Source organism: Lepisosteus oculatus, chromosome 6, assembly GCF_040954835.1.
Source record: "Lepisosteus oculatus isolate fLepOcu1 chromosome 6, fLepOcu1.hap2, whole genome shotgun sequence".
In the NCBI taxonomy this organism is placed as follows: Eukaryota; Metazoa; Chordata; class Actinopteri; order Semionotiformes; family Lepisosteidae; genus Lepisosteus; species Lepisosteus oculatus.
In genome coordinates this window covers 26562716-26589111 of record NC_090701.1, presented here as the reverse complement: position 1 = coordinate 26589111, position 26396 = coordinate 26562716, and the positions used below count along the sequence as shown (strand labels likewise).

Below are 26396 nucleotides of genomic sequence, written 5' to 3'. Positions count from 1 at the left end.
GAGGACATTACACCAAGGTTGGCTGGAGCACGCTATTTCAGTGTCCTAGATGCTAGGTCAGGTTATTGGGCTGTCAAGCTCACAGAAGAGTCATCAAAACTAACCATGTTCAACACGTTGTTTGGGCGCTACAGATTCCTACGCTTGCCCTTCGGGGTAATTTCAGCTCAAGACGAGTTTCAGTGGAAAATCGATGAGACATATGAAGGCCTCAAAGGCGTTACAGCGATTGTTGATGACATTGTGGTCTTTTGGAGAACCAAGGAGGAACATGACAGGAACCTTCGCACTATGCTACAACAGTCCCGAGAGCAAGGAGTCCGACTCAACCCAGAGAAAAGCACGATCTGCGCCACTGAAGTCAACTACTTTGGACATCTCCTCACCGTGGATGGGATCAAGCCAGATCCAGCTAAAATCGCTGCTGTGAAGGACATGGAACCTCCCAAAGACAAAGGAGAGCTTGAAACAATACTAGGCATGGCAAGCTACTTAGCCTGTCTGACATCAACGCCCCACTCCATCACCTCCTAAAAGAATCCAGTGAGTTTGTTTGGGATGCACAGCAGGAAATACCGCCCAGCACAGGTAAAAGAGCCCATGCATCAGCCACAGGATGCCAGACAGGCCATGGCAAGTTATAGCAACCAACCTCTTCACTTGGGACAATAAAGAGTAAATGGTTACTGTGGATTACTATAGCAGGTACTTCGAGCTCGACAGGCTTTAGAGTACCACGTCCACGCCCGTAATACATAAGCTGAAAGCAGCTTTTGCCAGATATGGCATCCCAGAGTCTGTGATATCCAACAAATGCCCACAATACACATCTGCCGATTTTGAAACTTTTGCTAGTGCATGGGGATTCACCCACATTACAACAAGCCCACATTATCCTCAAGGTAATGGCCTTGCAGAGAAATATGTGCAAATTGCAAAAGCCCTGACGGAAAAGGCCAGATATGACAAAAGAGACCCTTACCTCAGTCTCTTAGAGTACTGGAACACCCCAATTGACAACTTCAAATCCCCAGCACAGCTACTGATGAGCTGCCGCCTGCGTTCAATACTCCCAAACACCAACCAGCAACTTCAGCCCCAGACCATCTGCTACAAGGATGTTCTTGCGAGGAGGACACAGAGGCAGCGGCACCAGCAAAGGTATTACAACAGGTCAACCAAATCACTCTCTCAACTGCAGGAAGGAGACATTATCCGCAACCAGGAAACTGACCGATGGAAGCCAGAAGTCGTCATTCAGCCAGCCATAACTGAGAGATCATATTATGTGCGTACTGCAGAAGGTCGGGTGTACAAAAGAAACTGTCGCCATCTGCTCAGCACAAAAGAGATACACAATGCGCACACAGACACAAGCTTTGACTGTGATGAGCAGTGCACCCCCAGTACACAGACGCTGAACCACTCATCCCAGAAGTGCCAAAGACAGATTCACACTCCGCCTATTACCACACTAAATCCGGATGCATGGTGAAGCCCAGAACCATACTGGACCTATAAATGTAAAGGGTGTAGGCAGATCGCTGCCCTAATAATAACAGAATTTTTGTAATTGCTACTGTACTGATATTTTATGAAAAGTTTTGGTGGTTGTTGTTGAAAGGTTTTAAGTCATTACATAGGAGTTGAAATATACTGATGTCAGCAAGTAGCTGAGTGATAGCCATGTTAAATTATTGTAAAGAGTTGTTTGTTTTTATAGTGTTATGATCCTGATGTTAAGTGAAGAGCGCAGTAAGCATTGCTTTACCAAATTTTTGCAAAGTAGCTCATTAGGACTACAAGAGGTAGTTATTCTTGTGTTAGTCATTAACTCAAATTAAAAGAAAGGGGATGTAATATTTGTGTGCATCAGCAGTGAAACTACATGTTGATTGGTGGAGGGCTGAGTGGGAATAACGGTTGCTCAGGGTCACAGGTCATATGAATGTAGGAGCTAACGGGTTCGGAGCTACAGGTTAAATAATAAAGAGTTTGTCTGAGTGTTACATTGTCGTCCTGGGTTGTTAATGTCTACACTATATGCGTACGAGAAACAAGACACTGCTCACAATCTTTTTCATTGCAAATGGTTGAGTATTATGGAACCAAGGAAGTGAATTTTGAAAACAGGATGTTTTCATGTGAACATACTTGAGGAATGTTAATCGCACTGCACTTGGAGATTGAAAACCCCAGCAAATTATTTATAGCAGCAAAAGCCGGATAGAAACAAAGATAGTGCATCAAAGAAGCACTTCACACAGTTCTTAAACTGCTTAAAGCCCCACATTTGAACAACTCGGACCTTATTAAAAAAATAGTTAAGTCCATACTCAACTAGCCTCTGGAGTTCGTTTCTTCTCCCTGCGCACGATGCAGTCCATCCCCAAATACTGCCACCTACCTGTACAGCTGGATGGACTGGCTCAGGGTACCTTGCTCAAGAGTGTAATGGCCGTGTCCATAGGGGCACACAAAGCCACAGCCTTTCAGTTATTGAAGAACCCTAACCACTGCTGTACCCTGGCCTCTTGGATCTTACTAAAGCCCCATGAAACATAAAACCCACAGTTGGTAATCAGTCAGAAAACTCTATAAATCAAATCAAGCACATCAACATAACTAATATGGACACCAGTCTGATAACAGAATATCAATTGCCAGCAAATTATAAAACAAAGCATTTTAATGAGGAGCATTACAGGTATTTTAAAGCAACTACAAGGATAACAAAAAATAACAAAAAAACTTCATATGCAGTGGCTATACATCATTATTCCTCAAAAAACATAGTCTAAATAAACTGAGAGCATGCCAAACCCAGAATGCAGTGCTAAGATTTCACAGGTGTCAGAGTGGTTCTATCAATGGCAGGTAAACCCCTTTCCCAAAGTACCTGCTCTTACTGCTGTAGCGGCAATGCTTGTTAATAAGACAGAATTAAGCGTTGGTATGCTCCTAAAGGAGGCCCCATCTCACCCTCCATCTCTGTGGTGCAGCCACAGAGAAAGAATTCATGCAGGCTGATTTAAGATGTTTTCTTTTGATAAGAAACAAGCTCCCAGACGGGGATGCAATTAGCTAAGCCTGGCTATCATGATCAATGGTCATCCATTGGCGCCTATCAGTCTAGGGAGTGCCGAATGGACATCTGGACTCCATTCCTAAGTGTCAAGAGTAAGTGACTTATATCTCACCTTGACCAACCAATCAGGGACTGGCAGGGCGTGGTAATACCACGTGGGTCTCCAATTCCCGCCAAACTCTCAACCAATCAGCACACATCTGGGGCTTGATCAAAAAGGGAGCACAAGCTCAGTTCTGAGCTCTCCTTGGCCATTTTCGCGCATCCTCAGAGACAATCACGTGACAACTGCTGTTGTCTGTAAAAGGACTTGGACTTTGTTCTAAGCGCGAGGCCGAGGATCCCGTACGTACTCAGAATTCTACCAACGTGAATGCTCCGCTTGATCAACGGCAGCCTACAGTTGGACCCTCGTCGACAACCGGAATAGCTTATTCAGAAGCAGCGCTGGACCGGGAACGAACCAGCTTCTTCCCAGGCAAAAGAGTGACTTGTGAGGACTCGCGGTCACACTCTGTGCATAGAGACTTTCTACTAGCCAGCCGGACTGCTGGTAGATCCCCTCGGAGCAACGACTGCCCTGCGCGCCGCAGTTAGATTCCTCCGCCCGTCCTACACCTACGTCCTAGCTGCACCTCGACTGGTTGGCCGGTAGCCAGAGGACGCCGACACAACGCCCATTGGACAACCGCTGGAACAGAGGCTGCAACAGAGCCTGTCAGCTGGTTTGGTGTTCGTGCCGGGAAATTCCAAATCCATACACAGTGGATAAGTAAACCCCATGTTCTACATTGCGTCTCGAGAATTCAATTGTACTTCAACACAAGTTGTTATCAATTTAATTCATGAGTAATGTATTTACTTCCGAGTTTAGAGTAACAGTGGGTAATAACACTGATTAGCGATTTGGTAACCGAACGATATATATTGACATATATTCTCTGTTGTGTATCTCTTTGTGTTTGCATCTCTTCGATATACCTTGTATATTAATAACCCTCACAGTAAGGTCTGCCGCTCGTATCCAGGCAGACTAGTATATGTTTGGCGCACAGTTTATATTAATAAATGTATCCCGTGTATTGAACCCGTTTGTGTGCGTTGTTAGTTGTTCTGACGATTGATTTTCTAAAAGCCCCAACGAACAACCTTGTGATTACTGCTACAATTAATAATTGTCTCAGTAAACCCATCAAACGACTACACTGCTAAGATAGACATTTCCCTTTCAGAGTGTCGGAATGCTAATGCAACTTCAGAAAGAGGGCAGAGACTCTCTGACAGGGGGCTACATCTGGTGTTTCAGACACTGACGTTGCAGTGAACCTGCAGCTGGGATACGTTTCATCTCAGCTCCTTGACAGAATTCTGGAAGAGATTCAGCTCTGCTTTAGTATTCTCACATACCATGCTATTAAAACCATGAAAACATTTTTTAAAAGAGACTATTCTCAGGCTACTGGATGGCCTTAGAGGGATGCTGCTACTATGCACAGATAAAAATGAATAAGTTAAATTCTTCCTTTCCACAAAAAATATTGGTGCATCTTATATTGGTGAATATATGAACATATTCATAAAACATGCCACTTTTAAACATGCCTTGTCTTACTCAGAATTCTAAACAAACTGATATGCTACATTTTTATGCTAACTTTTTAAGGTGTCTACAGTAGGTCTCTATGGATAACATAATATTAAACATAACAATAACATTAGAGGAATTACAGCAGATCATTCCTCAGACTGGAATGGCTTTATGTTCAGTGTTTAAAGCTTTCTTTTCCCGCAGGTCTTTATTTGTATATTGTTTATATCCGTTTAAAAAGATAAGAATGATATTTAATAATCAGTTGTGAGCATATAAAGGTTTACTTGCATGCAATCTCAGTTTATTCAATGGTTCACACAATGTTTAAGTGTTTTCTTTTGATAATGCACATTCTGTGGAACAGAGTAGAGAGTGTTTATCAGGTTAATGATTTACTGATCAATGCAGATTAAGGGTTTTGTTCCCATTCATTCTATTTTTTAACCACTTCATCATGTTATGACGCAGCGGGCAGATTGGAAATAGCCATTTCTGCTGGACAGGCTGAGGAATCCAAGTACTTGATCCTAGTGAAGGCTCGAGAATTACTGATGAGTTGGTGGAGACAGCTAAACAGGAGAGGCACTGTGAAGGCGGGCAGAGAGTGCAGAGCAGGATATGCCCTGGAGGATGGGCCGTCCAAGACAGAAGGCTTGTCACAACCGCATTCCTACGAGCACCTCTCACCACCAACACCCACACACTAATTAATCAATTGTCATTCCTCATGCTCTTCCCTATTTATACCCTCTCACTCCACTCAGTCCCCACTCACTATTGAGAATAATAGTTGGCTTTCACTTGTGCGCGTAAACTACTCTCGACCTGATTTCTGGCTACCCGACCTTGTTTTCCTCATGCTTCGACTTCGTCTCGTCTCTCGTTTTGGATTTGGATACTCTCGACCTGACTCTTGTGATATCAGACCTAGCTCTTCTACCTTGACTACGACTTTTGCCTTTTGCCTTTTGCCTTTTGCCTTTCGGATTTGGACGCCAATCACTAGCTACCTACAGTCTCAGTGTCACGAACAGTTCTTTCCGGGCCCTATGCAGATGACACAATCCGGAGTAGTGAGGAAACACTGAGGGAAAAGTCATGCAGGAGACGGGAATGAAGACAGGGGGCGTGTTCTTGGTGCGCTGGTGTACGGGGAAGGTGTGGCCGAGGCAAACAATCCGGGTAGAGTCCAAAGAGATATCCAAAAACAAGAAAAAGTAGTAGAGTCCATGGCCAGGCGATCCATCCGAGTCAAGAGGTTAAAAACAGGAACCGGGTCGGAACCAGCAGGCAGAACGAGGAAGGGCTGGAGCGCCCTTAAGAGGAGGGGTTAGCGATCTTGACACTCGGTGCCGCATAGAGTCCAACCGGGTTCCCCTACCACAAGGTTGGGTTCTCCAACCTTGTCTCGCGAGACACTGTTTTATTTCAAAACTTCGACCCTGGGACAAACAGAGCTGGCAGCCCCAGGCCCAAGCACAGGAGGAGGAAGGGGAGAAGAAGCAGACACCTGGCGCGATTGCGAAGATGCCCATTCAGACCCGCGTTGCCGTCTATATTGCTAGCGAATGTACAATTGCTTTGGATTTACAGTTCATCGCACGGACCACTCTGCTGAAAACACCGGCAAACACGCAGGAGGTGGCGTGTGTTTTCTCATCAACAGCTCCTGGTGCACAGACACTAAGGTACTGTCTCAGTTTTGTTCAGCTAATATCGAGTAGCTCATGGTAAAATGCCCGCCCTTTTATCTACCTAGGGAATTCAACTATGTTATTCTAACCACTGTTTACATCCAACCACAAGTAAAAGCTGAAGCAGTGCTTGGTGAACTGTACAGCATGATAAACAAACATGAAAGTTTGAATCCTGACTCCACGTTTATCATTATGGGGGACTTTAACCGCTGCAATCTCAGGAAAGTTTTGCCTAAATTTTACCAGCACCGCGCAACGGCTGTAACACTCTTGACTATTGTTACACAACCATTAAAGGTGCTTATCACGCCGTACTCCGACCACACTTTGGGAAATCAGACCACGCCTCTGTCTTGCTGTGGCCAGGATACTAGCAGAAGCTAAAAGCTTCACCCCTGCAGAGAGGACCACGCTGCGCTGGACCAGTGAGGGAGCAACAGCTCTCAGACTGCTTTGAATACACAGACAGATGAAAGACTCAGCCATAGACATCAATGAGTTTGCAAAGACAGTTACACAGTATATCAAATACTGTGTTGATATTTGTGTCCCAACTAAAAGAATTAAGTCATACCCCAATCAAAAACCATGGTTCAACAATATCATCAAAGCTAAGCTGAAGGAGCAGTCTGTGGCCTTCAGATCTGGAGACCCTGGGCTGTACAGGAAAGCCAGGTATGACCTGGAGAAGGCCTTCATGCAAAAAAGGGACTACAGAGACAGGCTTGAATCACAATGTGGGGGCATTAACACAATGCGCTTCTGGAATGGCCTGAGGGCTATCACTAATTACAAAGGAGAAAAGGGTGTTATAACAACAGCTGATGATTCACTGCCTGACCAACTAAACAAGTTCACACCTGAAGAAGGCTCCACAGCCGAAACGTTGTGTTTTCTTTCTTCTCTTTTCAGCATGGAATAAACCTATTACTCATTCCTTTGCAACTTCTATGTGAGGTTTGATGCTCACAACATAGACCCTTCTCACAGAACGCCCAGTGAGCCTGGGGAATTTGTGCTGCAGCTGTCTGAACAGGAGGTACGGAGAGCCTTCGGAAAGGTGAAGCCACACAAGGCTGCCGGCCCTGATGGCATCCCATTCTGTGTTTTAAAGGCATGTGGAGCACAGCTTGCCCCTGTCTTCACTGTAATATTTAACATGTCACTATCCCTTTCTACTGTCCCACTGTGCTTCAAGAGGACTACTATCATGCCACTACCTAAAGCAACCAAGCTGTCATGTCTGAATGACTACCGCCTGGTGGCACTCACCTCAGTAGTCATGAATTGCATGGAGAAAATGGTGATGGGACACATCAACAGTATAGTCCCAGACTTCCTGGATCCATGCAGTTTGCTTATCGGAATAATAGGTCAGAGGATGATGCTGTCTTCACACCACTTCACACCACTCTCGAGCACCTGGACAAGAGGAACACCTATGCCAGCATGTTATTTATTGACTTCAGCTCAGCCTTCAACACAATTGTGCCAGGCAGGCTGGTGGTCAAGTTCAGGGGTCTGGACCTCAGCAATCCCATCTGCAACTGGGTCCTGGACTTCCTGACAGGCAGACCCCAAGTGGTGAGGATTGCAAACTAAGCCTCATCCCCTCTGATCCTCAATACAGGGGCCCCCAGGGCTGCTGCCTAAGCCCACAGCTGTATTCTCTATTTACACATGACTGTGTGGCTAGATTTAACAGCAACTGCATCATCAAGTTTGCAGATGACTCCAACGTAATTGGTCTTATCAGCAACAATGATGAAACTGCCTACAGGAGCGAGGTAGCAGAGCTGGTGGAGTGGTGCCACAACAACAACCTCACACTTAACATCAGCAAAACAAAAGAGATTATAGTGGACTTCAGGAAGCACAGTGGGCATCATACACCCATCATCATTCATAGGGCTCCAGTCAGAACTGTCAACACCTTCAGATTCTCTGGCCTCCTGATCACTGAGAGGCTGAGCTGGTCAGAGAACATTGCTGCCATCCTCAATAAAGCCCATTAGCGCCTTCACTTCCTGAGACAGTTAAGGAAGTGGGGATGAGAAAGACAACACTCACCAATTTTTACCGTAATACAATTGAGAGTGTCCTCACCGGTGGTATTACAGTGTGGTATGGTGGAGCTACACTTCAGGACAGAAAAGCCATACAGAGGGTTGTGAGGTCTGCACACAAAATCACTGGGACTGAGCTACCTTCCACAGGGACCGGATATATCTCGACCGCTGCCACAACCAGGTTCAAGCTATACTTTGGGACCTGATTCACCCTGGCCATGATCTGTTTTCACCCCTGGGTTCTGGTAGGTATCGCAGTATCAGAACACTGACCAATAGATTCAAAAACAGTTTCTTCCCCCAAGCAGTCCACATCTTAAGCAGCTCAAATTAGCACCTGCACATATTAGCACTGTATTAGTACTGCACTGTTTGCACTATGTCCTTTCTTGGCTGTATTATAATGTATATTGTCTGAATTTACTGTCCATGTCTGTTTGTCATTTGTGCATTTTTTATTTTTATTGTTTTTTTCTTTTCTCTTTCTCTAATGTTACTGGGTACAGTTGAACGAGTAAGCATTCCAATATACTTTTTGTATGTGGCAAATAAAGAAATCTTGAATCTTGAATCTTGAATTGGGCTCATGGCCCCAGTGCTGTGATGAACTGTAGCAATACTAACCACTGTGCCACTGTGCCATGCACTGTGTTGTGTTTCCATCCTTTGATTACTATTTCTTAGTATGGCATCTAAAAACACTGATCATACTGTTCTAGTGAGCAGACTGGATGGAAAAGGCTGTTAGTGCTATAGTCTCTTCTCTCTTGTACCCTTCACGCTAGGTACATCGTCAAGAGAATACTTAACTTGAAGGAAGCAATTTGGAAACATTAAGTAATGTTCATCACCAAAACACTGAGCAAGTAATGTTCATCACCAAAACACTGAGCAAAATCAACTGTTCTGCAAGGATTATTTCTGGAGCCAAATCAATACTCCCAGGTAAGAACTTTAATATGTACAGCATATATCTTCACAGCCATGCTGATGACACTTAAAATTATGTGCCCACCACTCCTGACAGTGATTCACAGTTTCCTCTTAAACAGTATGCTTGAGTCTTAAGAATGTGATGTATCTGAATTTCATATACCTGATCCTCAACTGTTTAATGCTGGGATACTACTGATTTGTTCCTCATACAAAATCTGATGAAGCTGAAATTCAAATAAGGTTTTTGAAGAACATAATTATAATTTGACCAAGGGAATGTTGTCCAACCATTATGATATTATCTTGCCCAGCCAAATACAGAATAGTTTAGGTATGCTTTTGTATTTTTCTTGCATTGACTACTGAAATACTTGGCATTGTTTCAAAATCCATTCTCAATAAGATGCAATATATCCAGACCCCAAAATCGTTAAAAAATAAAAATCTTAAAAAAAGCTTAGAGCAAAGATTAACACAAACTGCACATGATCTTTAGATCACTTGATTCTGTTTTTAGCCAGACTAAACCAAGCAACATTCCTTCAAGAGATCAATTATTTTCTTTCTTAGCACCTAGAATGTGGAATCAATTTTATAGCTTATTAGGGACAGTGATTATATTGTAATGCATACTGCTTCCATTGCTTGTGAGAGCTGGCTTACCAGAGCGGTGACGTCACCGCCCTTCCTTGTGAATAGCAGGGACCGCAGCCACGGGGCTGAGGGGAGATTTCCCTTTGGCTCAAGAGGCTGGGTCCCTGTTGAATGAAACTGGAGGCCCAGGTTCGAGTCCCTGACACTGGGGGGCTGACCTGATGCGGCAGCGGCAAGGGTGCCCACGTGAACCCCGAAGCATTACATTGGTGTCAGAAGCGGGGTGGGATAGCCCTTTGCTGAGGACGGCGATTTAAGCGGGGGAGAGTGTAACACATACGGCCTCCATTGCTTGTGAGAGCTGGCTTACCAAAGCGGTGACGTCACCGCCCTTCCTTGTGAATAGCAGGGACCGCAGCTGCCGCGCTGAGGGGAGGTTTCCCTTTGGCTCAAGAGGCTGGGTCCCTGTTGAGAGACGCTGGAGGCCCGGGTTTGAGTCCCCACGTGAACCCCGAAGTGCTACAATATTAACATACAATTAAGACATTCCAATTTTTTATTCCTTTATTGTGAACAAATGTATTTCTATATTGCCATTATTTTATACTAATGGCCTTGTTTTAGTTTGAAAAGGGTAAATGAAAGGGGCTTACATTTACTTTGAGATGTTGTATATGAAAGGTGTTGAACAGAATACAAGTGAATTTTGCATATGATTTGTTAGTTAATACAAATTAAGGTGTGTCAGAAAAAAAAAGAAATTAAGAGTGGTAAATAAAATAACCAAATGTCACAGTACATTAAGTATTTATTAACAATCACAAAAATAGCACAACGAAATAACACAAAATATACACATCATATAACATTAAACATAAAACACATACAGTATAAGTTACAATATATATAAAATAAGGCATCTCAGAGGCCTGTGTTCAACAGACTCCAAAAAAGTACAATGTTAACCTTCTACCCTGAAACACCACAAAATTCCATGACAACACCAATGCCTTAAATTTTAAAATATGACTAAGCACTAACCTGGATTCTCAAAAGTGAATATACATCTATCCCCCTATTGTAAAGATGCATTAACTCTCACCTGGCATAAAATTTAGCAAAAAACCTCTTTTTTGGTGTTGGATGTTTATTCTGTACTTTGATTAACCAGAGTAATTCCCATTTGAATATTTGTGTTTACTGGTTTACTGACAATCTTGGCTGCAACTTCTAAAATTGAATGAATTGCAACATTTGTCTCTAAAACAGCTCTATAGGTCTCAGGTATAAAATGGCTGCAATGCATTTCGACACAAAACCTATCATTAACAGATAAAACACCAATAGAAATGGCTAAAATCTTTACAAGTGCTCAGGTACAGTACACAAACATCAAAACTTTAAAAAGCGCAATGTTGGCTGATCTTAAACTTAAAATAACAGTTTTTATGGTTTAAAAAACACTAGCAGCGTGATTTCACATCGACGTACTTCAGGATCATCGAACGTACTGAATCGTACTGTGCACGTGTTGAAAGGAGAACAATGTTCTATCTGTTTCTTATCTTAACTGATCGCTTTGTAAAACCAGCACTAAAGCCTACAGAACTACAAGGTGAGAAAGATTTATGAAAATTGTCTACACCCACAAGGTTAATTACTGACTTCAGTTAATGACTCGGGGCTATAGTCTGCACTGGGAATTTGTGTAAAGAGCGAACAGCATCTTGGATTAAATTTTCGCTGTGCAAATAAAAACAATACTGCACTCCTGAGAAGAAGCAGTACAACTTCCACAACCTGCCGAGCCAGACTCCCGTTTTACTTTTCACGTCGTCACACTGCAACCTTTACCCTAGGAACGATCTGATTTTTCTCCCAGTTTAGTATACTTATCACCATTTTCTTTTTCTCCAAATCCAAAATTATAGGTTGTGTACGGTGCACATAAGCAGTGGATAAGCGAGAAACACTAATTTGAACTGCGCTGTGAAGTAGAACTTTTCTCTTTTTAAAAATTACCAGTTTAATAGGTTGGGAGTTTACTTTCTCTGATAAACATGCTAGCTCTTAAAACCGTTGCAGATAACAGTACTACAGACGTGCTCATGGCGCTCTCTCCGCTTGGACTGGGGAGCTGCTGAAACAATAGTGCCGTAAGTCGAAACACGAGGCAACATTTTTTCAATATCTGTTTCAGCATCTGTGTTTAATGTTTAAACCAAATGTGTATTTTACTAAGGTACCAAGGTTCACGGTTTTAGGCGTGGCACATCCCTCCCCACACCAGTTTCTGAAAGACTTCTTTTATCGACTTAACAATTTTCATGTTAATTATTTGCACGTAAAACTCAAACCTCCCACATGGGGACCGTGCAAAAACCCACGTAATGCTGTAGCTGCCTCAGTTTTTGCACCGCTTGCGCAGTCTTCGTAACAGAGACTGGTTAGACGGTCACGTTGGTAAGAAGCTAAACCTATGATTAGAGAATTACCTGTAAAATTAGATCATGTCCATCATTCCAACACTTTAAATTTTGCATGATATCTGCATAGACAAAAGAATCAAATGTTTAAGTGTCTGGATGTAAAACAACAAACAAATGGCATTTTCAAAAAGTGATTAGAAAACTGACAGCTGTTAAATAAACCTTCATCATGCTGTTGTAAAAAATAGTGAACTGTCAACAGACTTATTTTTCATTGTAGCAAGTTAGAAACCAGTTCAGCTATTTTGGAAAACAGTGTTCTGTGTATCTAAAGAAACATCACGTGTAAAAGAATCACATTCGCAAGTCATTATCTGGAAAAAACAACAAAAATTGTTATTTTGTAGAATAGAGATTACATAGGTAAATTCATTATGATTAACATTTGTCTTCATCAAGGCTAGTCAACAGGGGGGTCTACAGTGAAAGTCAGCTTGCAGCAAGACAATGACCCACAATATACTGCCTACCTAACCAAGGAGTTCATCAGGAAGAATAAGTAGAAACATTTGAACTGGCCTAGTCAATCTCCTGACCTAAATCCTATTGAGCAAGCATTTTACTTGTTAAAGAGGAAACTAAAAGTCGAGAGAATCCTACAAACACCCAACAACTGTGTTTGTAGTTAAAGCTTCTCAATGAAACCTATCAAGACTGTTGATGTTAATCTGTTGCAGACTTGAAACATTGCATGTAAATGTATATGACCAAATACTAACTTCACACTTCTTTAATTAATTTAAGGTAATGTGGAAACAGAAGGAAATGTCTTTCCACTAGAGAAATAACAATATTGTACACCAGTACCAAAACCAGGAAGTCATTACATGTTCATTTACCATCCCAGCATTGAAGCTACAAAAATCTTGAGGGACTTATTGCCTGAAGTTCATGGCCATTTGGTCTGGTTAGACCATGGCCTTAGTGGGGTTGCTGGGAACTGTTGAGAGTAGCTTCAGTGCTCTTAGAAAAATGAAGACCTAATTCTTACGAAACAAATTTGCCTGAACAATGTAGCTGTTTGGCACATTCATCAAGAACAACTTGATCATTTGGAAAGAAAAAACATTGCTAGCAAAATATTGAACACAGAAATACTTTTTGATCTTTTCTTTAGAATATCAAGGGTACTCTTATCTGCTGACTGGCAAGGACACTGTGGAAGTTTAATCTATGTAGCTTAATCTATAGTGAAAGAAAGAGGCACTGTGAGAATGTCATGGTAATGTGTTGTCTACATGCAAGTTCGGTTGCGCTTTTTATTTTTAGTTGAATTTCTTTAGTCATTTTCAAAGCATACCCTTTCATTCTTCAGATACCCCCCTACATGTTTGAAATGAAAGTTTTTCTACTTTGATTAACATCTGTGGTGATGTCCTAAAATACAATTCTATTAAAAGTGAAAACACCTTTATGGGAGAGATATTTTAAGACATGTTAAAAACAAGAGGGTGATTTTTGATTGCTTTACTTTACTGGGTAAGTCAACTGAGAACACATTCTCATTTACAAAGAAGACCTGGATACCTGTTTATACATCTACTATAGGCATTGACTGCACTTGAGAGAACTACCTGCTCAAGGGTTTAAGGGGAGCATCAAATTAACAACCTTCTGGTCTGGGGTTCAAAACCCTATAGTCTGATCATTGTTGTTTTAACTGTAGTACAGGTGATCCCATTGTACACAGTCTTCCATTTAGGAAAAAGTGAAACAGACTATATTTAGAGCATCCTTTCTAGCCTCGTCTCCTGTAGGATAAGCAGAGAAGATCTGGAAGAGGGCTGCTGATTCGCAATTACTGCTCATCAAAATGCTAGACAGCCTTCTCATATCTGTTGTCTTCATGCAAGTTCATGACTGGAAGCTCACAGACTCTCAGTCCTGCCCCTGTCATCCTCAGCTGATTATGTTGAAATACGTTGAAACATGCAGTTTCAGTGGAATGGATACCAGCACATAGCCCCTTTCTGTCACTGAGAAGCTGTGTGACAGCTGTGTGAGTGACATTTTCTCTGCAAAAGTACATTATGTTAATTCATCCACTGCACACTTAGTTTGACAACTGGACATACTTGGTTAAATGACACATATTCTTTTTTACAAAAGACAAAGAGAAAGTTGTTGCAAGATTTGAACAAAATGCATCTTCGTTTAGCTTGGCTTCTTAACAGAACTTAAGTATATTGCATTTACAATAAATCTGTCCTTTATTTACAGTAACTTTAACAAAAGAAAAAAAAATAAAGAGGCCGTTCAGGACATATAAAAGCCGTTTACATCCAAAAGACGGCATCAAGCTCAGCATGCATGGCGCCAGCGATTGTAAACAGGGACCTGAGAGACTTCCGCATCCCCTTTTCAAGTCCTAGAGTCAATATAAAAAATGCTTTTTTAATAAAACTGAAGTTAAATTTTCATGATTCGTTTTTTACATTTAAGTAACAAGTGTTAGGCAGACGGTCCTGGAAATTGGAAAGTACAGTCACAGGGCAGACGAAACACAGGCAGCAAACACTGCCATAACCACCCAGCCCTGAAGGGGTCATTATAATTCACACTATTTACTAACATAATATTCTCATGTAATACACTTTAAGTAAAAACTTGAGATAAAAATAAAATTTCAACACATTTGAGGATAATGCGATTTCTCTTCATTTAACAAATAAGAGCACTGATATGTCAGCTGTCTTGGCACAGCTCACATGTGTCATGTTATAAAGTGCAGTCCCCATAGAAAGTACACCCCTTTCAAAGTTTTCAGCTTTTGTTTTCTTAAAGTTTTGTATTAAATTGTATTAAAAGTTTTTTATAATTTATCCACATAACCTACTTCAAATTTTCCAAGTGGAAAAAAAAATAAAATAATTTAAAATAAATTTTAAAAAATATATAATTAAACTGAAATAGCCTAGTAAGATAAGTGTAAGTGTCAACCCCCCACACCATGTGATAACACTTGTAAATTAGTTCAGAGCTCTAGGAAAAAGTAGTTATGGAAAAGCACAGGTCAGGGGATGGATATGAGAATATTTAGGACACCTTAAGTATCTGTTGGAGCATACGGATGCTGATTACTTAGAAGTGGAAATTGTACAGCCCCTTCAAGACCCCTCCTAGATCAGACAAATTCCTCCAATCTAGACTATTGAGAAAGAAGTAGATGGATCAGAAAGACTACCAACAATCCAATGATAACTTTGACAGAGCTGGAGAATTTTATGCCAAGACTGGTCAGTGTTGTGTGACAACAATATCCCAAGCACTTCTCAAATCTAGTCTTTATGGCAGGGTGACAAGAATGAAGCCATTACTCAAAAAAACCCATCCTATGTCCTGTTTGAAGCATACAACAAAACACTTAGGAGATTCTATGGCCACGTGGCAAAAAAGGTTTGAGGTCTGTTGAAACTAAAATGGACCTTTTTATCCTAAATGCAAAGTGTAAATGCTTTTGTGCAAACCAAACACAGAACATCACACACAGAACAACATCCCTACTGTGAAGCATGGTAGTGGCAGCATTGTTATGGGGATGTTTCTCAGTGGCAGAGAGTGGAACATTTGTCTGGATAAAAGAGAAAATGAATGGAGCAAAGTACAGAAAAGTCCTTGAGGAAAACCCGCTGTCCTCTGCAAAAAAGCTGAAACTAGGACACAAGTTCACCTGTTAGCATGACAACGACCCAGAGAACACAGCCAAAGCAACACTGAGTGGCTAAGAAACAAAAAGGTAAAGTTCCTTCAGTGACCCAGTCAGAGTCTCCACCTAAATCCCGTAAAACACATTTGGCATTACTTGCTGTCTGTCAATGTTCCCCAAGGAGCTTCACAGAGCTATGACAGTTTTGTACAGAAGAATTCTAAGAGACCTTTGCCAGAGACCTATTCCTACAAACTCACAGCTATATCTGTTGCCAAAGGTGCTTCTACAACATATTAACTCAGTAGAGTGGAGACTTATTCAACTTTGATATTTCAGTTTTCATATATTTTTTTAATATGTATTTTTTCCAATAAAAACGTGCAATTAAAAGTGTGCAGCATGGTGTGTAGATAAGAGGAAAAAATCCTAATTTAAATGCATGAAACTCAGAGGCAATGATACAACAAAATGCAAAAAAAGGTTCAAGATGGTTCTCAGTTTCTATAGGCACAGTAATAAATGAGGCTGTATGGTGAACATTGTATTTTTTGTGATCTAGGGGGTTGGTTCCCTCCAGAACAAACCCGGCTCACTAATGACTCTCTGGCAGACCAGAAAAATAGGACTCGAGAAATTCCCACTCTAACTCCTCATATACTGTATTTCCCCTTACTTCTTTTCTACTGTATTTAACAGAAAATAACTGGCTTTTTTGGATTCATTAGCTTAATGAAAGCACTACAGATCAAAATTCATGTTTTCTGTTTTTTGGGAGAGGTTATACTGATTTGTTGAACTGGATTTGCCTCTTGGTAATTTCGATCATGGTAAAACATTTTGAGAAGATGAACTCATCATGGAAAAAATGCTGCATTACCTACCTGCAACCAAAGAAACCCACTTTTGCATTAAGAAGACATGATCAGCTGCAGTTCTCGATAACTCCCACCTACTACCACAAAATTGGCAAGGCACACAAAATAACAGCACCTATAGACACCAAATTACCTTATGAGGTCACCTTGCCATTCCAGCTGTGAGGGGTTTTATTCTCTAAATACATTCAGTGTATGTATTTATACACCTACACCAACCAGAAATCTTGCAATTTCCATGGCAGTCTGCAAACAGTTGTGGGTTGTTTGGAACAAACTACCTCAGCTTGTTTTGGACACTGATTCACTGGAGTCCTTCAAGAAGCCGCTTGAAGAGCTTCTGAGATCATTAGGCAACTGACAACCTATAGATCAGTGGGTAAAGGCAAACATTCTGGCTACAACTGCAGCAAAATAGGTCAACTGCTCTCCTTTTCTTTTTGGTCTCCCTTGTATTTCTGCAGTCAAACTTGTCTCATTACTTATATGTTTTTGCCCTCAGCTGACTCTGTCAGCCTGAAAAGCTTTTAAATTGGGTGTCACATGGTGAAAAAGAACTTCTCCCCTCCCCCTGGATGTTTCCAAGCTCCTGCTCGAGCCTTCACAACCGCCATTAGGTGACGGCAGCTGTTCTCTCACAGGAGCTGCTTCTCGCAGGGAAACTGCACGGGCTGTATGCGAACAACAACTTCTTCCTAAAAGACTTGTCTACAGGTCATTAATTTCTAAACTGTAACTGACTTTACAGAAAGGTTAAGTAAATCTCATAGGGGAGGGTGAGAAAGTGTTCATGATCCCCTTGTAATTTCCCTGACAGAAGACTGTCATAGCAAACCTAGAGGCAGAGAACCAGAGAACTGCCTTCAACAACAGGCCCAATTTAAAACAGAACCAAAACCTTTTCACTTTACAGACCTGAGCATTTTTTTTATTGAAGAAGAGTAAAAGCACTACACTGATTGGGTAAATGCAGTATTTCCAAAAAGCCCTCTTCATATAAGTTGTAACCAGTCCAAAACAGTATTTAGGATGGTGTCCTAGAGTGTCTTTATGTTAATCAGGCAGTTTAACAATTCTGCTGTGAGTTTGAAGAAGCAGTGTTGGAAGAAGGGTTAGGGCTCGGGACTCCCAAAGAGAGGCCTGTGAATTCAAATCATATTTCTCTGGTAAAGGCTCAGCAGTATATATGGTTACTCTCAAGATTATATTGTAAAAGTGAATTTGTTCTGAACTGATTTTTCTAGTTAAATTAGAAATTACAATGACAATGGAGTTATGACAAATCTGTCTCTCACATGATCCTACAGGTAAGATGCATGAATGAGTATAGTAGAATAGAATACAGTACCACAATACACTCCTGAGCTACAGAAACCTGTCCATAAACAGAGTAACAGAAGAAACATTATACACATGAAGACATTAGCAGTGACAGACTAAAAATAAAACAAAGAGGCATCGAGTCAATGACTGGGAAATTAAAGCTTAATTGCACAACACCCTGGACAACTGACAGAAAGATAATAAGGAAGCAAATTACATAGAGATGTTTTTTACTAAACAAGGGTGTGAGTAAGAGATAACCACGTGCCTTACCCCAGAGTCGTACTGTATATACTGTAAGAACTACACTTCTGTAGATAACTGCTGAGGCACAGATTAGACACCTTCTCATCAGACTGGGAAATAAAGCCTAGCCCAAAAACGTAAGAAGCCTACTTTATATTCAAGGAATATATGCTATGCATTTCAGCAAGTAGAGCCTTTTATGAGTGAGCTACTTGTGCACCATAGCATGTAGTGCAAACTTTGGAACATTGCACTTGAATTAACTAATACAAAAGAGAAGGCTCCTAACATAATAGAATGAATATTACAAAGTAAAAAGTGGAATAATGTGAAAGGATGAATTATAAAAGTCTTCTCATCCATCCATTTTCTAACTGCTTCTTCCAATTCAGAACCAGAGCCTATCCTGGGTAGACAGAAAGATAATAAGGAAGCAAATTACATATAGATGTTTTTTACTAAACAAGAGTGTGAGTAAGAGATAACCACGTGGCTTACCCCAGAGTCGTACTGTATATACTGTAAGAACTACACTTCTGTAGATAACTGCTGAGGCACAGATTAGACACAGTCTCATCAGACTGGGAAATAAAGCCCAGCCCAAAAAAGTAAGAAGCCTACTTTATACTCAAGGAATATATGCTATGCATTTCAGCAAGTAGAGCCTTTTATGAGTCAGCTACTTGTGCACCATAGCATGTAGTGCAAACTTTGGAACATTGCACTTGAATTAACTAATACAAAAAGAAGGCTCCTAACATAATAGAATGAATATTACAAAGTTAAAAGTGGAATAATGTGAAAGGTTGAATTATAAAAGTCTTCCCATCCATCCATTTTCTAACTGCTTCTTCCAATTCAGAACCAGAGCCTATCCTGGGTAGCTGGATGGGATGCCAGTCCATCGCAGGGCACACACAGACACAGACATGCATACCAGGGCCAATTAACATTCCAGTATGTTTTAGGACTCTAGGAGGAAACTGAAGCACCTGGAGGAAACCCGTACAAACATGGGAAGAACATACAAACTCCACACAGACAGCACCCTTGTCTGGAATTGAACACAGGGCCCCAGTGCTGAGAGACAGCAATTAAAACCACTGTGTCAGAGTGCCACCAAAATGTTCTGTTCAAGTGTTATTTTTAATATTGAAAGTCTTCTTAATCTTCTCGGTGTCTACCTGAGTGACTCTGTCTCCTCTCATAGCCAATCTAAATTTGCATGATGCCTGTGCACTTCTGGTCTCTCCTTCAAACTTAGATAGATACATGTTGTTGTTAAGAGCTATCTGAAAGTGAATGGATCATTTTGGTTTATATAATTAAATTTAGTACTGATTTTGCTTGTAAAGATTTTGGGATATCTTGAAATGCTATAGTCCCACTGGACCAAGCAAAACGTGCATATCTTTACCTGAGTGCACCACCATGCATTAAACTGACATCCCTTTTTGTCATGTTTTGCTCCTAGGCAGAGATTTTGATGTCACATTGGCAAAACGTTTAAATTGCAGCTGTTTGTGAAGTAGCACCATTCAATTCCAACCAAACTTTTCTCCAAATGGAGACAAATTCCTTCAGTCTGAGAGTTAGTCTATAATTGTAGAAAAACAAATCTTTGTAAGAGTCATAGAATATGTCACGTGGGGGCAGTGCCAGGAGGTTACACTACATAGAAAAACATTTAAATCCCAAAGAACTACATAGCATTCCAAATATAAATTAATATAATCCATCATTATCTCCATGCCTGTATTATTCACAAGGACCATCACACTGCGTTATCATGTATGGTTTTATTCTGGCTGCAGAACTGTAAAACAGACACTGAATAAGGAACGGAGTAATTAAATCTGAAAACACTGAAACGGAAGATTCCCGTATTTGTTATTTGTGTGCAAAGTGCGCAGCCTAGACACTGCAGATATTTAATTAATTTAATTATTTTCGCTGGTTACTGAAGATGAATCGTAAATCAAAAATGCAAAACCTCGACAACAAACATACTGAAATGCGTGTTATTCAATGTGTTGTATCATATAAAGTGTGCAAACCTTGATTTTCTTCATCTGATCTGTGAAATGTTTCGTCCCTGTTCATGTTTAAACACTAGTAATGCACACTTGTCACAATACATGTAAACATGGTATTCAGTATTAATAACCGGATCATTAATCAACAGTTAATAATTAAGACAAAAAACAACATATTTCACAATATCTTGTCTCTGTGCTTCTGGGTTCATATACTAATCACGATCACATAAAATCTGAACTCGCGTTGCTTTCCTACAGCGCTAGTAACATCGATTTTATTTAATCCGGGCTAGGAGCCAACAGTGATGTGCTGTACTAAAAGTTGAAAAAACTAGTAGTAGTAAATAATATAAATTATACAATTTCTCAAATCTATTGTATTGTTTTTTATTTAAAATTCTGAAAAGGTTGAGTTGTCAATTATTAATATTAATCCCTGATACGGCAGCACACAAAGAGCACTCTGGCCAATATTATTCCAGATCACGAGCCTGGTTTTCCTCCTCTGTAATCCCACAATTTAACAAGAACCTCCAAATAGTCCCTTCCCCCATATAGATTATAATCTGTATCTGTATGGTGCCCGTTCACCATATTAAATCCCTCTGGACGAATGAGAGATACACTATCAGAACAAGCAGCTGAAACGGGTTACTTTTCACAGTCCGTCCCCACTTGCTCCTTTAAACCGCTATTGAAAGCACAGGATCAATACTCGCAAAATCGGATATTAAAGCAGGCATAATGGAAGCACACAGACTGGCTTTTAGGAGTTCACGGACCGTACCCTTGCAATATCATGTGATTGTTCTACGTGCTGTAAAATAGGCTGCTCACAAACGACGCCAGACGCTTTTAGAAGGAGGTGGGGAGACAGTTTGATCCCGAAACAAATAATTAAATACAGAAGCCATGTTAACTTTAACATGATATGAATACCTTTCTGTCATTCTGGCTAAAAGTAAATGCAGCCCTCAGAGAAGGTATAAACGACGGAGATCCAGTTCATTGATCATCGGGTAATGCTGGCAACAGTTATAACGCAACGCTTCTTATCAGGCATGTCTTGAATGTCGTAAGAAAAGGCACAATTGTTACGAGTGTAATCGCCAAGAATGGACATTTCAGACCTACCTGCTCTTTTCGCTTCTGCCAACGGCCGCAGGGGCTTTCTTCCAAAATCTCGCTCTCATCCTCGCTCTCCTCCTCCTTTCCCCCAGACCCAGAGCTCCTCTCCGGGACGGACATAGTCATGTTTTTCTTGCGATTTCTCACTCCTTCGCCTTCAAAACGTCCCTACATAGGCGAGTTACTACTACGTCTACGCAGCAATTGGGTCTAAAATTGCAGTACTGTTGTGATAACAGTAACTCCCCACGGCACACGGCAGCATGAGATATAATCTTCAGATGGTTAGTTTAAAATAAATTCATTGGCGCAATTAAAGCACATGATAACATACTAGAAAATGAAAAATCGAAGTATCCGATTTTTGTTTTAAAAAGACACATTTCTCCGTGAATGTGTCGGATTTGGTAGCGATTGAATACCCAAAATTAAAACGTGAGGGGGTGGACCTTAAGAATCCACGAGAAAAAGCTTTATTTTGCTTTCGTGGGCTCCATGAGAACAGCCTGCTGGCGCATATTGATAGGGAACGAATTTTGCAGAAAACGAGATACACCACGAGTTTATGTATATTTTGACCAAAAAAAGGCACGCCTTCACTCACTTGGCTTCCCGGTTTCTTCTTTTACAGTGTTTACTTTTCTACATATATCAACCCCCTCTGGACTGCTAGCCCCTGCCCACACATACATCATTCACGATTTGAATACAGTCTCCCCCTGTGGGTCTCAAATATTTACTCTGCATCCAGTTACCGTAACATGTGGACATTCTGCGTAATTGCACTTTGCAATGTCGAACACGCAAGGGAGCAGACATACTGAACAATACCTCAAGTATTACGTTAATGCGTCAATACAAAATTATGGCACGATAAAGAGAATGTCAGGTACATTTTGTTTATTTTAATTTTAAATTCAAGCATCTTAATAGGGCGTATATACCAAATTTATATTGTAACGCTTATATTGTAACGGCCGACAAGCACTGTGTGTAAGAGCCGGCGTACCAGAGCGGGTGACGTCACCGCCCTTCCCTGTGATAGCAGGACCACAGCTACTGGGCTGTGGACAGATCCCTTTTTAGCTCACGGGGCTAGGTCGCTACAGAGAGACGCTGAAGTCCCGGGTTCGAGCCTCCAGTCGGGATGGGGCCGACCAGATGCAGCAAGGGCGCCCGCCTGAGTCCCCGTTGAGTTACAATATTATTATATCACGTCATATTTACGGGGCAATATATGATATATTTTTATTTTTATTCTTTTCTGTCTCTTCACTCTCCCTATGTCTTTTACAATTTTAACACAGGGGGATATAGTCATCATCACAATCTTTTAAAGAGACTATAGGATAGGTAGCGTTCGGCTCGACGCACCGCCCCATAGGTTCGAAGAACCGCCCTACTTGTGTTGGTAATCATAGGAAAGTGACCCTAAATGTATGTAAATGAGTTTATACAGTAGGTACCGTGTGGTTTTAACCATCAGATAACATATTCATACTCTGAACACAAAATCAATGAAGTTCGTTGTGAAACATGAACAATACAACACCTCTAGATTTTAAAATGTCTGACAAATAAACACACAACTAATTCCAAATATAATGACAATTGTAAGAGTATAATCAATCAATAAATCAATCAATACACATTTTATTTGTTATAAAGCCCTTCCCAAAACATTATCGTCAAGGTTTTACATTAGAGTTACACTAGAAGCTTAAAATGATACAAGACACAAGTGAAAACTACATGGAAGTGCTGTCACCCCAATGTGGCTAGTGTTTTCAAAACTTCATGCACACTCAGAAATTATCAGAGATGATCAGAACTCAACAAAACATGTGTAACTGCTAATTCTTACACCGGTAGCTACAATCTCTCTCCCCAATGTGACTAGTGTTTTCAAAACTTCATGCACACTCAAATTTGTCAGAAATTATAAGAACTCAATAACATGTGTGTAATTGCTAAAACTAACATGGGAAGGTACAATAATAATAATTATAATTGCTTACACTTATATAGCGCTTTTCTGGATACTCCACTCAAAGCGCTTTACAGGTAATGGGGACTCCCCTCCACCACCACCAATGTGCAGCATCCACCTGGATGATGCGATGGCAGAAATAGTGCGCCAGAACACTCACCACACATTAGCTATCAGTGGGGAGGAGAGCAGAGAAATGAAGCCAATACATAGATACAATCTGTCTCCCCAATGTGACTAGTGTTTTCTAAACTTCATTCACACTCAGAAATGGTCAGAAATGATCAGAACTCAACAAAATGCGTGTAACTGCTAATTCTGACATGGGTATGTACAATAATAATTATTATAATTGCTTACACTTATATAGCACTTTTCTGGATACTCCACTCAAAGCGCTTTACAGGTAATGGGGTCTCCCTTCCACCACCACCAATGTCCAGCATCCACCTGGATGATGCAACGGCAGCAATAGTGCACCAGAACACTCACCACACATTAGCTATCAGTGGGGAGGAGAGCAGAGTAATGAAGCCAATTCATAGATACAATCTGTCTCCCCAATGTGACTAGTGTTATCAAAACTTCATACACACTCAGAAATGGTCAGAAATGATCAGAACTCAACAAAATGCGTGTAACTGCTAATTCTTACACGGGTACGTACAATCTGTCTCCCCAATGTGACTAGTGTTTTCAAAATTTCACGCACACTCAGAAATTGTCAGAAATGATGAGAATTCAACAAAACGTGTGTAACTGCTAAAACTAACACTGATACGTTATTCTGTCTCCCCAATGTGACTCGTGTTTTCAAAACTTCATGCACACTCAAAAATGGTCAGAAATGATCAGAACTCAACAAAATGCATGTAACTGCTAATTTTGACATGGGTACGTACAATCTGTTGCCCCAGTGTGACTAGTGTTTTCAAAATTTCATGCACACTCAGAAATGGTCAGAAATTATCAGAACTCAACAAAATGCGTGTAACTGCTAATTCTGACATTGGAAGGTACAATCTGTCGCCCCCAATGTGACTAGTGTTTTCAAAACTTCATGCATGCTCAGAAATGGTCAGAAATGATCAGAACTCAACAAAACGCATGTAACTGCTAATTTTGACATGGGTATGTACAATAATAATAATAATTATAATTGCTTACACTTATATAGGGCTTTTCTGGATACTCCACTCAAAGTGCTTTACAGGTAATGGGGACTCCCCTCCACCACCACCAATGTGCAGCATCCACCTGGATGATGCGACGGCAGAAATAGTGCGCCAGAACGCTCACCACACATTAGCTATCAGTGGGGAGGAGAGCAGAGTAATGAAGCCAATTCATAGATACAATCTGTCTCCCCAATGTGACTAGTGATTTCAAAACTTCATGCACACTCAGAATTTGTCAGAAATGATGAGAACACAAGAAAACGTGCCTAACTGCTAAAACTAACACTGATATGTTTTTCTGTCGCCCCAATGTGACTCGTGTTTTCAAAAGTTCATGCACACTCAGAAATGATCAGAACTCACCAAAACGTGTGTAATCACTAAAACTAATGCTGATACATTATTCTGTCTCCCCAATGTGACTACTGTTTTCAAAACACTCAGGAATTGTCAGAAATTATGAGAACACAAGAAAATGTGTGTAACTGCTAATTCTGACATGGGTACGTACAATCTGTGGACCAATGTGACTCGTGTTTACAAAACTTTATGCACACTCAGAAATGGTCAGAAATGATCAGAACTTAAGAAAAGCTATGTAACTGCTAATTCTTACATGGAGTAGTGCGAAGCTAGCTACATTAAGCGACCTTTCAAAATAAAATCCTCTTTAAACCAGCTTTAGAATTTGTACATCCTCTAAACTAGGTTGAATGTGATAAAGAGACCCATGGGTAATAAGAAATTGCCATTCTTCATTATTTTTTTGCTCTCTTGCAATCTTTTTGGTGTTTTTATATCACTTCCTCCTTGCAAATTGACACAGTGCTGTGCACTGCTAGACAACAAACAGTCTGATTCCTGACAAAAAAAAATTGTGCCTATCAAAAAGTAGCTCAGATCTATTCTACAGACCCTCAACTAATAGTATATAACCAGATAGTAACGCCAGATAAACGTCTTTGCAAATGTTGCTCTAGTTTATAGGGGCACTTCTCGTTCCCGGTCTGGTGGTCTCACTCCCCTCCCAACCAAACAAAAATTTAAACAAACAGGAGAACAAAGGGCCCAATGCCTATTTGGGTTTGAAACTGTTAGAATTTTTTTTTTCAAATTTCTTGTCATCTATCCCAATATGGACAGACATACTAATGGGTAGATTACAGCAATAACCAAAAAACAGACCAAAAGCATATTGACAGGACTACATCAATTTCTGAGATTAATTTAAAAAATACTAAACAACTGTTTCTAAATTATGAAAAGGTTAGAATCGATGAATGTGTGGAAAGGTTAGGAATTCTTTACAAAGCACACGGAAGTGAATTCTGTGATAAAATAAGACTAAATCTGTCTAGAATAAGTAGGTTTCCTGCCCTTGTGGAAGAGGAGGAATGGAACAAGAAAAAGAAAATTCCACAACAGCTCAGGTGTTCATTCCAAAAACCCCCATCGGGACAATCTAAAATGTTTAGTCTAAATGATAAATGCAAAATCGATGGTC

The 26396-nt window shown here is 40.7% G+C and overlaps 1 protein-coding gene across 2 annotated transcripts in view; it reads right to left on the bottom strand.

The window, feature by feature from the left end:
* Positions 1-22418, bottom strand: part of nrbp2a (nuclear receptor binding protein 2a) — a 92493-nt gene extending 70075 nt beyond the window's left edge. For both annotated transcript variants that reach the window (XM_006634321.3, XM_015354451.2), the window contains exon 1: positions 21731-22418. In XM_006634321.3, coding sequence (XP_006634384.1) covers positions 21731-21850 — 120 coding nt within the window. In that variant the 5' untranslated portion in view covers positions 21851-22418. The remainder of the gene's footprint in view (positions 1-21730) is intronic.
* Between the last annotated feature and the right edge of the window lie 3978 nt (positions 22419-26396).